This window comes from Triplophysa rosa, linkage group LG20, assembly GCF_024868665.1.
Source record: "Triplophysa rosa linkage group LG20, Trosa_1v2, whole genome shotgun sequence".
NCBI lineage: Eukaryota > Metazoa > Chordata > Actinopteri > Cypriniformes > Nemacheilidae > Triplophysa > Triplophysa rosa.
In genome coordinates, this window is record NC_079909.1 from 17823939 (window position 1) to 17835402 (window position 11464).

The window sequence follows — 11464 nt, forward strand, 5'->3', positions numbered from 1 at the left end:
TGACTTACCGTTTCTAATTATAAATTGTAAGAAATATATAATAATATGTCATAATAAATAAATGTAAAACATTTAGGGTTGCATCTTTAAAAGAAGATGCAAAAAATGTATAATTGTATAATTATGTATAATATATATAATTATAAAAACAACCGTTTTTCATAGCAGTAAAATCTGTAGGCTACTCTTTGTTATTAATAAATATTCATATTATAGCCTAGAATAAATATTCTATTATGTTTTAGTAGTATAGCCTACATAAAAGTATATGGTTTACTTATTTTATTATAATATTAGTATTATACATTTGTCCTCCTCACCATGCGCTTTTAACAAAGAATAAATGATTCATAAAAACCCTTACAGAAATTAACCATAATTTCCATAGATACCATATAGTTTCTATATTTTAGCCACAATAAAACTGTGCTATCTAGTTATGTTATTCTGTCACCTAAAATAATTCATTCAAAAGGGGTGACAGCGCCAAAACATTACTGAAAGTTTTAAACAAGGGTCCCAAACTGTCTGCCGTAAATCAATAATCGACCCCAGATCTGTTTTGAGCATATTTCATTTGCCTGGGATCCAATAATAGTAATCCAACCATTAAAATTAAACCATATAACTGTTCATAGTAGGTATGGACAATATAGTTAATCAACTTTGAAGATTCAGCTCTTTATCTTTCAAGAGCGAGTAGAAATGTCCTTCGTCATTCTGTTGTTGATGTGTATCAAATCCAGCACTTACACTAAATGCAAATGCAATATGTCATTGTGTGCCACAAATACAAATCAAAACACAAAATAAACAGAGACCAAACAAAAATGATTTTATTTCTTTGACCCCAGCACCAATTACATTCATTGGAAACATACACCAATAGCTCACACACCCGATGCGAGGATATACTCAATAACATTTCAACCAAAAATACTCATAATTCCCAATGTCAAAATAATTAAAATCATAAAAATATAATAATAAACAGTGCTGAGAATATGAGAAGGATACAGTCCACGCTGCTTAGTTTATACATCTTAGTTTGACTTTCTTGCATGTCTTCTTTTGTAGCTAGTGTTCTTAAAGATAATGCTGGTTTAATGGCATTTTCTAATAGAGGGTCTATAGAAATTAAACATTTGCTAGGAATTCAAAAACCATTTGATTGTGAGATGCATTCAGCTTGGCATTTGTGAGAATGTTCAGATGAACACATGCACAAAAACCACATATGCTTAAGAAAGAGTCATGAACTATAAAATAATGATAATATGTGACACAATGGATTAATAAAACCCAACTGTCTAATACCAACGGATAAAATCTTGTGTATATGAACTGAGAATAGCTTGACAATGATTCTGATAACTTGACCAACGTTTCTTTACTGTTCTTTCAAAACCTAAAATGATTTGAAGATGGAGACATTCTGGCCCTTAATGGGGAGTGGGACTGATTTAAGACAAAGAAAAAAGCAGCATGATTTTGTCTCCATAAACAATGGAAAATGCAAAATAAAATAAAAAACAATGTTTCACGTTTAAAGGCAAAATCTCTATTAGTGCATGTTTCATTTTTCTATAGGGGCGAGCACCCAATGACCCCCTGAACATTATAAAAACAGGACATTTTTATAAAATTCAAAAACCAGATTTTTTACATTTTTGATAGATTAGGAAATCTAATCCACTCGCTAAAATTTCATATCCACAAACTAAACAGCAAACTGATATGATTTACAGACGACATGAAACCTTAACTGTGAGTGACAATCGACTCTTTAGCTAAAATAATAATAAAAATAACCCTAAACATGTTTTCTGCCTGCCAGCTTATTTAATATAAAACTTTTTTTAAACTCCCCTGCAACCATATTTTTATCTTATTTAATCATTGGTCACTCAAATCCCCCATATTTCAGATTAATATGACTAACATATGTAAAACTAAAATATTCTGTATTTTCTATAACCCAAAAACATTCAAGATGAAATGCAAAAAGATCCAGAAGACACCAAGCAAGACAAACACAAAGGCCACAGAGGTTGAGCAAACAACACACAATTAACATACAGATACAGGCTTCACAAGCCACTTCTTGTGAATCTGTATGGAACAGCGCCCCCCGCTGGCCATAATGAGTTACAGCACAACATCAATCCACCAGTAATAAAACCCTTACAAAAAATAAGTATATGTACTTGTAGTTTACTTGCGATTTGACAATTCCAATACTACCTGGGACTAAATTGGCCCAGGTTTTAGTTTATACAAGTAAACATTTTATTAGTAGTTTAAAACTTTGTGCTGCAACTATACTACAACTGAACTTATACTAATATACTACTGTAGTAGTTTTTATACTTTAAGTATACTTACAAGTTTTCTTTAAGGGAACTTGTCATATTTAGGGTGTATTATTTATATATTCTTTATATTGTTACATTATAAATGTAAATATGTATGTTTATAAGACAGCATATGTGAAAAAAGTATTTACTAAGGCTACGCAATCAAAACGCAACTACAAGCTAAATGTTCTGAAATGTTATTTTACATAAAAACTAGACTGAAGGTATATGTTCTTGTTTTAGTTTTAAAGTATACTAAAAGCACACTTTAATACTTTTTGTAAGGGTACCAGTTGATGTGATCATATGATTTTGTAACGTATATCTACATACATTTACTCAGCTGATATCATCATATATCTTCAGCTACATCCATTTTCTATATACAATCAAAACCTCCACCCTAAACTTTTTAAAACCCTTTGCAAAGAAACATCTTAGGCATCCGTCCCCCTGCCAATAAAAATAATGTGCAAGTTAGTAAGTACATTTCCAATTGGAAATACAGTAAGGCCATCCAAAATCAACTGGCAACATATATAGGCACATATAGCTCTGTTAAAGTTGAGATATTATGTGTATAAAACGCTTTTCTCATTGTGGCAGATGCTCAACAGGACGGGCTGCTGTTCCACAGATTCTGTCCACAGATTAGTCAGTAAACATTGTGGGCCAGCGCTGGCTCGTCGACATGTTAAAACACAGAAATATTATACATAACAGATGAAATTACCTGCGTGGGAAACTAAGGAAGACAAACACAGGTAACACAGATCAGATCCGGAATAAGGCCGACCGTTTGCATAGAACATATCAATCATCCTGCGTTAAACATTCACGACTCTTTTCTTTACCAATGAGAGGGCTTCAAAAGGCCAACATGGTTCTGCAGCACAGTACATAAAACGTTTCTTATAAAAAGCAAAAGATAATAATACCAAGTGAAATCATTCAGATGTCTTTTATCAGGAGGGTTTTGGTCTAAAACAGACTTTCAATCTGGTGTATAGCTCACTTGACAAACCAAAGATTTTCCAGTTTCTAATAAACATTTTGCACAAAGGATGCCTGTGGATTTTGGATGTGAATTCTAAGGTGACCAGATGCCCCGATAACATGTTTTACAAACAACGTCCCATCTAAGGAGACGCAATTCATTTATTTATCGTAACAATAGTTGTATTTATACATCAGGGATACCAATATACTTTTTAAACTTCAAAATAATTAAGCCATTAAAATGAAAGTGATTTTTTTGAGAAAACCAAAGAAAATTGAATGATCTGACATGTTATTGTCAATAACGTGGGCAATGTTTGTAAATGACAATAGTAAAGACAAATCCATCTTCCAGACTGTGTTGATAGTTTTCTGTGTTTAAAAGTGACCTCTGTCTTTATTTTTGTTATTGTGGTCATCTGGTTACCCTAGTGTACTCTGTGATGTATTTGACATTATCGCGATGGATCGGTGGAAGCGCAGAATCAACCCTCGTGAACTCCGCCTCTCTCTGACACCGAGACGGTAGAAAGCACCTACAGGATTATAAATTTGTGGGAGGGGCCTCGTTGCTCAGTTTATCTTTGACCGGTACCGCTGAACACCGTTGGCTGGAAGACCCGAGAGCTGACGGGGAGAGGGCGGGACCAGGCTGGGCAGGTATCAGCTGATTGGCCCGTCTGTCTCTCCATCCTTGTCTGATTCGTCCTGTATCTCGTTAGTGTTTCCTGAGTCACTGCTGGCCGACGAGCTCACGGAAGGAGAATTTCTGGAAAGAAAAAATATTCAAAAGAAAATATTTTGTAAAGCAAACATGAGTTATTTCAGTTTTTATTCATATTTTGAACTAGCATTTCATTTTTAAACGTTTAGTTTTAATATTTGTTGTGTTATGTGTTTATCTTCTTTTTTATGTATTTTTTGTCATTGTATTATTTATTTATGCAACATTGTTATCTAAGTGCAATTTTATTTCTGAGAACCATTTTCGTTTTAGCTTCGTTTTTTTTCTAATTAGTCATTTTAGTGCCTCAACATAACATTTCTCATTTTTACTTAGTTTAAGCTTCTTAAATACTTTTTAGGCCTACATTTTACTTGATTTCAATGAACAGAAATATTTTAATATGCTGTAATGATATCTGCTATTGTAGTAAAAAGTTTAATATTAACATTAATAAACCTATTCGTCATATATGCATGATTTTTTCATAGTTTTGTTAACAAACGAATGATTTTTATTATTGGAATGGTTTTCAATCATTTTCTTGATCATTATTTTATTATTTATTCGCCATACGAGCAATTTCACACTTGAGACTTATACTGTGAATGCAGTAGTATAGCCTCTCATGCATTAGCGCTTCAATATGCATTTATGTAGAACTGTTAAGATTCCACAATGGGAGGGATTAACTGATTTCTGGCGTGTTTTTTGTCATGGGTGTGGCCTAATATTAATATAAATGATATGAGATGAATCATTTTCTGGTATTATGTTTAATTGTGGAATTAGTTGTTAGGGTTTGTCTTTAAGATTTTTAATGTTAAAGATCATTGTGGCACTCGTATTAAGAGCTGTTGTTGTTTTGACAAACGGCTGTCTGTAAAGCTGTGACTCATGTGAGAAGAATCACCTGCCACCCTTGATCATTCTCCTGCACGTCTCCATCTGAACATCCAGCCCTCGCTTCATACTGCACATATCCACGTACTCGTGCAGATGTCTGTTCATATCACTCTTAGCTGTGGCCAACTCCATCTGAGAGAGAAAAGTTTCAGTTCATATTGAGATCTTCAGTAATATTGACATTTGATTGCAGACTTGACAAATCTGAGCTCCGTTTGACACATTATTGACATCTCTTCTGAAATTCTAATGGAGACATTTGTGACTTTTCTTTTTTAAGATAAATATCTGAGACCCAATAAGACTTGGACTTGCTCTCCATTCAACCTTATTGATGTCTAGGAAAAATATTAATATGAGATATTAAAGAGATCTCATTTGTGATTTAAAATGAATAAATCTATAAACTCTTACCTCAATCTGTCCGATGGTTTTCTGGTATTCTTGCTCTCTGTTCTTGAAGAGAGACTCCGTCTCATCAATGAGACTTCCGAGACTTCCGTCCTGAGAGTTCTTAGACGGGGCGAAAAATTGAGAGAGTTCATTTCACGAACCTTTAAACTGTCCAATACTAAGGACTCATGTAACACAATAAACACGTACAAAGAACTACATTAATGCATGAATTCAACTTTTTGTTGCCCTAAATGACAAAACAATAAACTAAGTAACCGTCTCTTTTTGATGCCTAATAAATCTCATTGCAGTCTAAATGAGGAAACTTGAAGAAAATCTCATTTGGGATTTGTTTTTTTATATGTGCAGACGTCGTGTTTTTGGGCCGTCAGAGTTTATAAACTCACAGGGTCATTGGCGTCTCCGTTGCAGTCCACAGCACCGTTGGCGTTGTTAAACGCACAGGGCACGTTGTAGTTTGTAAAATCCTCCCATAGCAACAGCGTATCGTCATTCTCCTCCCATGTCAAACTGTCACAGTCGTCATCGATGTCGAATGTCTCCCGCCTAGCAACACACGAGTTATCTGAATGTCTGCACGAGAGGTCGGAAACAAAAAGACAGAGAAGAGAGAGAGCAGGACGTGAAGAAGAACACGGACCGCCACCACAGGACAAGATACATGAAGACAGAGAGCAAACACATCCAAACATGCACTCTGAAACAGATCTGAGCTCTACATGAAATTCATCACATCACCACTTGGGGGCATCACAGCGCAAATGTAAAAACCTGCCTGACTTGGGCCTGATCTGAGCTGAGCTGAATGTGTCTTTGTGTGAGGACTCACAGCTGGTTGAGCATGCGTTTCATCTCATCTGTGATGTTGAACGGGACGTCGTCCTCTGATGGGCTGGGATCTGCGTCCATCTCAGACGTTTCCTCATCTGAAACCGGCTTCTTCTCTTTCTTTCGACACGCTACAGCCGTCTGACATACACAAACAAAACAAGTCATGCACGAGTGTCGGAGCAGAAGCAATGTGATAACCTTGTGTGCTGTTAAATATGCTGCGTCAGCAGATCTTCGGTTTCGTGGGTCCCGTGTGTGTGTGTGTGTGTGTGTGGTACTGACTCTGTCTGCTGGTGCTCTGGACGGACCGACGTTGAACATCTTGGACATGTCTTCAGAGTTCCTCTGTTGAGCTACATCACACAGTTTGGCGGTGATATCTATTCTCCTGCAGATGTCCATGTCCACCTTCATGGCCTTCTCATGAATCTTTGTGTCGAGGTCGGACATTTGCTAAACAAAGAATCAAAACTCAGTGTCTGTAAACGTAAAGAAATCTAGTTCTGTATAAACAATGAGCATCTAATGCTGGAGGAGCAAAAATCTGATTCACGCAGACATGTATCGTTTGAGACACAAATTATTTGAAATATTTAAAACAATTAGTTGTTTTAAAACAGCAACGTTCACTTATGGCTTACTTTCATGCCCTACAAACACAAACTGCAATGCAGAAAAGAGTCTCAAGTCTTTACTCCCATTATGACCACTGAAAAACAACCAGAGATGTTCTGAGTTCAGTACAAGTTCACATGCTATAACATCGATTATCACAGAAAATCATTTGCACTTTAAAAAAGCAAAAGTACAACGGAAGAAAATGAAACATAAAAAAACGACACTGCAGACAGGTTTGCCAGGTCCATGACAAATCTCCAGCTCAGTGGCAACCCAAAAGGAATCAAAGCTAGCCCTAAAATATACATTTATCGTTTTGACTTAAATACGCTTATTTATTTGATGTTTGCGCATAATTCTTTATTGAATCATACATCCGAAAAACGAGAACCTGGCAACACAGAGACTCCTAAAAAAACCTCTTTTAAAAGAAAAATGAATGTGCTTAAACACAAATACAAGCTTCTCGTTGATGCTTTTAAACGCTCACAGTACACAACACCTTTGACTTCTATAAGTACAATCACTGTAACACAAACATTACTGTACAAACAAACGGAAAACCGAGGGATGAGTCATCATTTCTGTGGAATTCCACATGATGTTCTAACTGCTGTCAATCTTATCTTGTATTGAATCCAGAACGTTTTTTAAATTAATCTCATGCTGTCAATAATAAACTATAAAGACATCAAATCATAAATCAAATGTCATCGTACACAATTCACAGAGCAACACGTTAGTCTTGTTGTAAATCCACAGGCACGCAACAAACCCGAGCAGATCACCTACGTTAACACATCGTGGGAAACAATTGCTTTGGCTTATTTGTTGAATATTGTAAAGAGAAGAGGGATCCATCATCACCCTGGTATTACAAACCCAAAACAATTGTTTTCCTTCATCCAATCTAATAAAGACGCTTTACACAGCACATCTCTCACTCTCTCTTACTTTCAGATCCAGGACTTTCTTTTGGTTCTCTACAGCTCTAGATTTGTGCCGTCTGCCACCCTTATGACAAACAGCAGGTTCTACGTCAGTAAATACAGTGACCCTTCAGAAATGGTGATGAAGAACACCAAACGTCATCAACCATAAATCCGTTTATTATTCTTCTGCATCCAGGTCAGCTGGTTTGTAAATTCGTGACTTGACAGTGAAAGTCTCAGCGTGCGTTTGCCGGTGATTCTCACACAAGTCTAAAACGGCAGATAAATACTCACGTCGCTCATGAGACTCTTAAAGACAACCAGCTCTGCTTTCAATCTGTCGATCTTCTCGTTCAAGTCGTCCTGGATGGCTTCGGACTCCTGAACGTTCTGAAGACACAAAGAGCGATGTATGAAAACATCTATCGTGCTTTCTATCGCTGAATACAACACACACTTTCATCAGACCCCTGGTTGGAAAGAAATCCATACGGCTCAGGGCAGAATTTAAAAGTCAGGCTCGGGGCATGTTAGGACTCTCTTGGGAAGCTTTGGTTTTGCTGACCCATAATCCAACACACACACACAGATGCAGACGTTCATTGATTTCTCGCTGCCTCAGCGGTGGACGGCAGAGGACGATGTTTTACACCTGCATTTTTGTATCGGGGGGGATTTTGGGATGCAGCGCTGGGTCACGTCGGTCCTGATGAGAGAATGGAAACTGTTCTGCAGCTGACGTGGACGTCCAGAATGAAGTTATGAGGTTGTGTTTAAACACATGCCATTTAAAGCACTGACCCAGATTGTTGTAGAGATCACACATGAGTTTATATTTACTCTCATGAGAGTGAGAGAAGTTACTCATCTCAAAATTTAGATTCAGTGTGAAGTCGCACTTAAGCGGGACAGCCCTACATTTACATATAAACCAACACGATCTCACGCCAATGCATAAATATTTGAAAAGGTTGCGAAATCATGCAATTTTATACACGCTTTTTGGTTGAATCTCCTTTTGCACCGATGATGGTTTGGTTTAGGGGCGGAGTTAAGGGTGGGGCTTCATTAATGCTTTTTTCTAATAATTAGAAAACTTTGTAAAAAGTTATAGTTTGTATGAATTTGTACATTAGTATGTTTGAATACGATCTGCTTTTGCGTCAGTCACGGTTAAGTTAAGAAGTGCTTTTGCTTCACAATAACCTTTTTATGATAATTGTACATTTTTATTTGATTCACACCAGACAAATTTATACGAATTATCCACCTCATAAAAATATTTACAAATATCTGTGAGATCAGTCTAGATTCAGATTCAGTATCGGGTAACCATAAAGCAACATAACATCAGTCCATATGACTTGAACACTAGACTTTGAATCTAAAGCTTTATGCTTTGTGTGAAGTACAGACTCAAATTTAGTCTCTATGCCCTGGTTTAACAGACAAGGCTTAAGACTAGTCCCAGACTAAAATGAATTTTGAGCCGTCTCAACCCGAGAACAACTTGCCCTGACATATCTTAAAATATGTCAGTGCCATTGTTTTGTCTCAAGATGCACACCAGTATTAAGGCATTTTAATGAAATCGACTTAAATAGCCTAAATTAACTAAGGCATGGTCCTGGCCTAGGCTAAGCCTTGTCTATGTAACCGGGCCTATAGGTTCAATATAGAGACTTTTAGAGTATTTATGTTCTGTTTGGTGCTTCAGAATGATATATAATGTCTGTCTATAATGTATATTATTATATTCTGCATTATTCTATACTATAACCCACAAACTCTGTTTCCTCTACAAGGTTACACAGTGAAAATGGCACAACGAATTATCATCACGGTGAGAGAGTCTAGACGTGCAGGTGAGCTCACCTCCTGTAGCGTCTGTATCATCGACTCCATCTGTTCTCTCCTCATCACCTCCTCCTCCCACCTGAAACACACCACACACCTCTCATGAACATTATATTCTCATTTCTTTATTTTCTCTTTGAATTTGAAACGTGAGGGATACCAACCAAAAAACAATATGTGCATGTAAAAACAAATTCATACAACTATAAAACTAATGTCATGAAACCAGATTCCTAATCTAAATCTTGATTGGACGAGGCACACATAAAATAATAACCAAACTCACGTTGCGCCTAGTAAACCTGAACATGTTCTTCCACGTCCTTACTTGTTTGAGTTTATTACGTTCATCACATTACCTCGTGTTTAGTGTTATTTTCACAAATATATATCTATTGTGGTATTATTGATATCAAAATCTTTGAAAGTGAAAACATCTTTACACAGTCGACATACATCAGGGTCAGAGTTTGCAGCACACCATCTGTGTTTCATTCTCAAACATTGATCTTTCAGGTCAGGATTCCTCCGGTAAACCCCTCGGCTCTGTTCTGCTGGCGTCTGTGGTTCGGGCAGATCTGAAACCTAATGCTGCGTCTGAACTAACAGACCAAAACCATCACGACCGGGACAAACACTCACACTGAATCTGTGTGATGATCATGGTTATGCCACCGAGTATATATTTATGTGAATGAAAACATACACCATGAAGCACACTTGACATATATTGCGATCATTAATATTGATTTTGGACTGAAACATCACCAATTCATGTCATTAGTTTCATATAATAAATCAACTACATATTAAAACGATAAATAGATAATGTGTTCATTATGATCAGAAAAACCTCAAGAAAAGTATTTCTTAAGTTATAACACTATAGATCAAGACATCACATTATGTTACTCTGTGGCTTCTAATAATTTGGTTTAAGGCAAACTGCAAAGTAAATTAAAACCAGGAAACAAGAAACCACAACCCCCCAGAGAAGAACTTCAACCCTAAACCATTAGTAAAACTACGTGACAGCTGCGAAGAGGCATTTTAATGTAAACACTGATGTCAAACGCTGGAGGCTTTCTTTCTAAAGAGTTGTAAATCAAATAAACCCCAAGGCATCACTTCCGGTTGCCACGGCAACCATTGAGACGTCACCAAAATAGTGCATTCAGCATATCAGCCCCACCGTCACATTTACTGCCTCCCGTGAGCGATAATGACCCGCTCTCTCACTTCTGTTACCCCGGGGAAGCCAACAATAAACATCTCTCCTCATGGAATGTGAACTACAGCTGAATGAAGACACAGACTGATCTGATGTCAGCATACTGATTAGTCACAGCGCTTGTGTTCACTTTATCACCTCGAGTGACTGAACTAAAAAACTGCTCTTAAAAACACAGAAACTCACACAATAACACAAAGAAAGGCCCCTGAAGCTATAAAATGCCACGCTGACCAAAACAACGGCAGACCTTTGCCTCTTTGTTGCCATAGAAACAGTGACACAAAACACACCCCTAAAACCATGGAAACCTCTTAAAAATGGCAAATGACATCATGGTAGTGAGCTCCTGAAAAGTTACATAAAGACCACTTTTCACCAGAGAATATAAACAAGTCCCATCCTACATCTGTCTGTCTGTCTGCTTGTGTATCTATCTGTCTGTCTATCTACCTACTATCTATCCACCCTGCACACATACATCTGGTAGACATCTATCTGTCTGTCTGTCTGTCTGTCTGTCTGTCTGTCTGTCTGTCTGTCTGTCTGTCTGTCTGTCTATCTATCTATCTATCTATCTATCTATCTATCT

The 11464-nt window shown here is 36.9% G+C and overlaps 1 protein-coding gene across 2 annotated transcripts in view; it reads right to left on the reverse strand.

The window, feature by feature from the left end:
- Positions 1 to 812: 812 nt before the first annotated feature.
- The window catches only part of iffo2b (intermediate filament family orphan 2b), a 29299-nt gene continuing 18647 nt past the window's right edge, over positions 813 to 11464 (reverse strand). Inside the window, exons 2-9 of one of the 2 annotated variants that reach the window (XM_057362079.1) lie at positions 9660 to 9720; positions 8079 to 8174; positions 6517 to 6687; positions 6233 to 6372; positions 5790 to 5976; positions 5401 to 5499; positions 4994 to 5118; positions 813 to 4125 (exon numbers count right to left, since the gene is read on the reverse strand). In XM_057362079.1, coding sequence (XP_057218062.1) covers positions 4020 to 4125; positions 4994 to 5118; positions 5401 to 5499; positions 5790 to 5976; positions 6233 to 6372; positions 6517 to 6687; positions 8079 to 8174; positions 9660 to 9720 — 985 coding nt within the window. In that variant the 3' untranslated portion in view covers positions 813 to 4019. The remainder of the gene's footprint in view (positions 4126 to 4993; positions 5119 to 5400; positions 5500 to 5789; positions 5977 to 6232; positions 6373 to 6516; positions 6688 to 8078; positions 8175 to 9659; positions 9721 to 11464) is intronic. The other variant, XM_057362080.1, reaches the window with a different exon arrangement.